Source organism: Protobothrops mucrosquamatus, unplaced genomic scaffold (assembly GCF_001527695.2).
Source record: "Protobothrops mucrosquamatus isolate PMUCROS unplaced genomic scaffold, P.Mucros_1.0 scaffold_207, whole genome shotgun sequence".
NCBI classification, from domain to species: Eukaryota; Metazoa; Chordata; class Lepidosauria; order Squamata; family Viperidae; genus Protobothrops; species Protobothrops mucrosquamatus.
In genome coordinates, this window is record NW_015386283.1 from 301,138 (window position 1) to 305,834 (window position 4,697).

At 41.0% G+C, this 4,697-nt stretch overlaps 1 protein-coding gene across 1 annotated transcript in view; it reads right to left on the reverse strand.

The window, feature by feature from the left end:
* HLCS (holocarboxylase synthetase) overlaps nucleotides 1–4,193 on the reverse strand; it is a 72,764-nt gene extending 68,571 nt beyond the window's left edge. Inside the window, exon 1 of the mRNA XM_015826181.1 lies at nucleotides 3,899–4,193. Coding sequence (XP_015681667.1) covers nucleotides 3,899–4,174 — 276 coding nt within the window. The 5' untranslated portion in view covers nucleotides 4,175–4,193. The remainder of the gene's footprint in view (nucleotides 1–3,898) is intronic.
* Between the last annotated feature and the right edge of the window lie 504 nt (nucleotides 4,194–4,697).

Sequence of the window (4,697 nt, forward strand, 5' to 3'; positions counted from 1 at the left end):
AATCTTTAAGTGTAATGGAGGGAGGTGGTGATGGTGGGGGAGATCTAAGTTTTTGTTGTTGAATTTGCACAACAGGAGAGGAAATAGCTGTTTTAGGCAATGCAGAAACTCCAGTACGTTTTGTAGCCATTCTGCCAAATTATTTTTAAAACTCACAAGAGCAAAAATTAACTTTAAAAAGCTTGACTTAAGAAAAGTTCTTTAAAATCCTTTAAAATGCATCATTCCACCACCGGAAAGAAAGTGAAAGTTTTCCTTTTGTTACAAAGAAACAACGCTTCCGCGGCCATTTTCTTCTCACTTTCACTTATAAAAAATAGCAAAAGTCCCAATAAGATCTTTGAGTTAAAGTCACCATTTAACTAAAACAGAAAAAGAAAATCCCCTGTCAGGTTCCGTCTGTTCAAAAGTTACTCACAAGCAGATACAAAGTAGCAGCAGTGGCAGTGACGTCTAGCCTCGCTCCGAAGAGCGAAGACACTCCGAGCTGCGGAGAAGAGGTCCAGACTCCGGGGGAGTTCGTACCTACATCCCCCCAGGATCATTCCTGGGGGGACTAGAGAACTCTACCCCTATCTGAACCAAACTCACTCCCTCCCCTTCGCCCGGGGAGTTCCAAGCCGCAAAACAGCTGATCCGCGCTATTTTGACAGCTCTGACGCAGTCCCGGGCAGGAGGCTGAGAAGAAAGCCTCCATCGGCGAAGCCTCGCCACCAGAAGCCCCAAGTGTCCCATTTCTTATTCTTCTAATTTTATCAAATAACAATTTAAAGCTAAAACAGAATTTCTGAGCAACAGTTCAGAAAAAGCTATCTGGTGAATAATCCTTCATTCTATAATAAAGCAAAGAATTAACTAACCTAAAGAATTTAAAGAACAGTAAAAATCTGGATAAATCTGAATTTAACTTAATGTAAAACTTACTAAGGGATCAGACAAAAATGAAATATTAAGACTTTTGCTGTTTTGAAATAATTAAAATAAAATAGCACCTTTGTGGGAACATAAATTATCTAGTCTTTTAGGGAAGAGATGACTAGTTGACTTCTTGAAATAAAAGAAATTTGAGACAAATAATGTGATCATAGAAATCCAAAAAATTAGAGTGAGAGAAAGATTCAAGGCAGGAAAAGGGGAAAAGAAAAACCTGTCTTTTACTTTTGCACCTGATAAATAGCAGTCAAACCTACAGAAATGACAGATAAATATATCACATTTCAAAGGATTTTTGAAGAGAAGGGAAAGAAGCTTGCCATTATAATGACAGGAACAATATTTGCTCATGCAAATGCATTTTTCAAAAGAGTTCTTAAAGAAGAAATGAAAAGATGTGGAATAGTTTGAAAGAATCTTCATGACAATAAATGAATAAGATGAATGATAGCTTATGCAGAACTACTGGAAAATAAATCAGGTTATGAATATGAGAGGCATGAAAACTAGAGAAGAAATATTAATATTAGGCCAAGAGACAAAAATGATTAATGACTTTTTACTGGATTTACAAAAGAGTACTATCAAGGTTTGGGGAGAAAATTGAGATGAGGAAAAATTTAGACAGATCAATTTCTAGACAGCATCCTAATGTTAAATTAATTTCAGAATATTGAGCGAAAAAAAACAAGATCAAGTTGACTTTTTGCTAAGACATTTCTAAACATTTCTGGAAACCTTTTATGTGCTTTTTGCTGACATATATTAGAAATGTTAATGATTTTTTGGATTGGTGGATGGATAAAGGTTGGAAAAGGAAGAGATTAATGTAATCTGAAAGTTGCTTATATCTTCTATAAAGAAGTCCTTAAATATTTTTTTAAATTATCCTTTTCTCTCTTTCTGCAATTTTTTCTGTTTTCTCTGTTCTTTCTTTTCTTTTAGATTTTAGTTTTTATCTTATTATTGTTAAAATATTTAATAAAAAGTATTACAGTTGAAAGAGAGCCAGCACATGTAGCAGATAAGATGCTGGACTAAGTATGGGAAAATCCAATTTCTAGGTCTCCATTAACATGAATGCCACCAGAGGGACCTTGGGTTGGTCACTCTTTTTTAGTCCTAATCAGTGTTAGGCTCTGAGACAAAGTGGCAACAAACAACAAAAACCTGGTTATGCCAAGCACCAATAACTAAAATCATTGGCCACGCTACTACCCGCCACGCTCACAAACAATTGCATCAACAGACACATCGACCTACAACCAGCCTACTAACCTCCCTCAGAATCCAAATCAACCACACAGCCAACCAGAAACACACTGACTCTCAACCAATCCACGCAAGCCTCCCCTTCCACCAGTTCACCTCCCAATGACCCTGACCTAATGTAACCTCTCCATCACAAGCCTCTCACTGATGACTCCATACCTGACCCATCCCCCTCCCATCAGTTCACCTCCCAATGACCCTGACATGATGTAACCTCCCTATCATAAGACCCATCACAAGTCTCTCACTGATGATTTATACCTGACCCACTACAAGACCCTCACTTGACACACCCACACCTGAAGCCCTTATAAATAGAACACTGACTCTGACATCTTCTAAACTCCGCTGAAGATGTTACCTAGCTTGGTAATGAAACGTTTGGAAACCAACCCATAAGCTCAGAGAACGAACCTTCACAGAACCTCACCAATAATTTTGCTTTAAGAATTAAGTGAGTTCAGTGATTTTGCAACCATGTGATACAAACATTAAGACAATGATATAACCTAAGACAGAACATGAATTACATGAGCAGGAAACAAAATGAAGATGAAAAAAATTATTTGGGCAGGAAAAAAGACACTTTTAAAGTTGGAACAGGAATTTCTGTTCCTCTAGATCAGACATGTCAAACTCACGATGTCACGTGACATTGTGCAACATATCAGGCCGGTTTTGCCATTGTCGGCAATGGGATGGGCGCAGCTTCCGGATGATGCATCTGGCCCGCGGGCTGGCGGTTTGACACCCCTGCTCTAGATTTTGATTTAACAGTTTTCTCAATCTACACATATTAAAGGTGGTAACCTCAATATATCCCTTAACTCATCAAACTTATTAGAATTAATCAAATACTCTGGTAACTCTACAATTTAATTCTTGGCTTTTAGCTACACTGTTAATACACTGAATCACAACATTTTATTGTTTTATTGAGCTACTTTTCACAATGATTACTGCCACCACTGTAACTACAAGTCTTGTATATTGCTCCTATGTAACAGGAGTAATATCAACCTTTGCACTTCTTTCCACATTCCCCTCGCAATAAAAAGTTGGCTGCTAATTATGGGAATTGGAGATCAACATTTCTGGTTGATCAGGTTAGGCGGCTAACTTTTCAGCCTACCAGAAATATCATGGTAAGTTCACACATTACACATTTAACAGATATTCTACACTAATACATAAATAAAGCACATGTACACAAACGTATTTATGACTATATATATGTATACATGTATATATATGTATATAGGCATTTAACTATTACATTTGCTGAAACCAGCTTTTTTTGAGATTTCAACTGATAAAAGTTGTGAAATATTGCTATCTCGTTACTTGTTTAATAGTAAGCGCTCCTAAATTATAATACATCCATGTGCAAGCTGCCTTGGTAAAGTTTTAAAACAGGAAAAACAGGCTGTAACCAGAATACTGAACAGTTAATAAAGCATCAGTGGCTGGTACCCACACATTCAGCTTCATCTGCTATTTCTTGTTTATCTCGGACCTGTCCAAGGAACAGCTATTCCCACGAGTGAAAGTTTTCAGCTCCCCTAATAAATAGAGGCGTGCAACAGCAACGCTCCCCTAACCCTCGCATATCCACACTCACAACTTCCCTTTCCACGCAACCTACAATAGACCTAGCCCTCTCTGGCCGACTCTCTGCCACTGCACATCACACCTGAGTTTCGCCAGTGAAGAAAACCTTGTCGCCCACCCGGAGGCAAATTATCTCGTCGGAAAGGCCGGCTGGAAGATGGGGCGCCTGCTGATGCAACGCGAAGCGAGTACAACCAAAGCTGGAGGAGGAGGAGGAAGAGGAGCTGCAGCCGGAGGAACAGCAGAACGTAAACGAACACCTGGTTCGGTACAGCCGGCGAACTGTGCGCCGGATGAGCCCAGCGGAACAAGGCCCCCAGCGCGCCCACAGGTATAAGTAGCAGAGCGTGATCAGCATGACGCACGCGGTGTGTGTGTGGGTGTGTGTGGGTGTGTGCCGCCGGCGACTGCGAAAGGCCGCTCACGGCCAGATTTCCATCCCTGCACCAGCAACTTCTCTGCAAAGCGAAGAGCGGCGGTGGAGCCACGCCACCGCTTCCCGATTGGTTCATCACGCAAAGAGGGTGCTGATTGGCCAGAAATCGCATTCCTCCCACTCTGCCTTGTGTCAGCCGGGAGATTGCCCCCGGGCTCCATTTCTTTGCCCGCGCGTCAGGTGACCTGCTTCTTGGTTCTGCTCCATACGGGGGAAAGTCTCCCGTTTCGAAAGAGGGGGAGGGAAGTACTTAGGGACGGCGATTTTCCTGTTAACACTTTCCCAGTTTCTGTCTCGTCTTACTGTCTCTGCCTTTAACTTACTGCTACGCATTCAGGTTCCTTTCACCTTTGTCAACAACGAGCAAGCCTTATCCCGTGGTGTACATAACTGACTAGCTTGTTTTAGTAGGGGCAAATCAGAGTCATCTTGGGGGGGGGGGGAG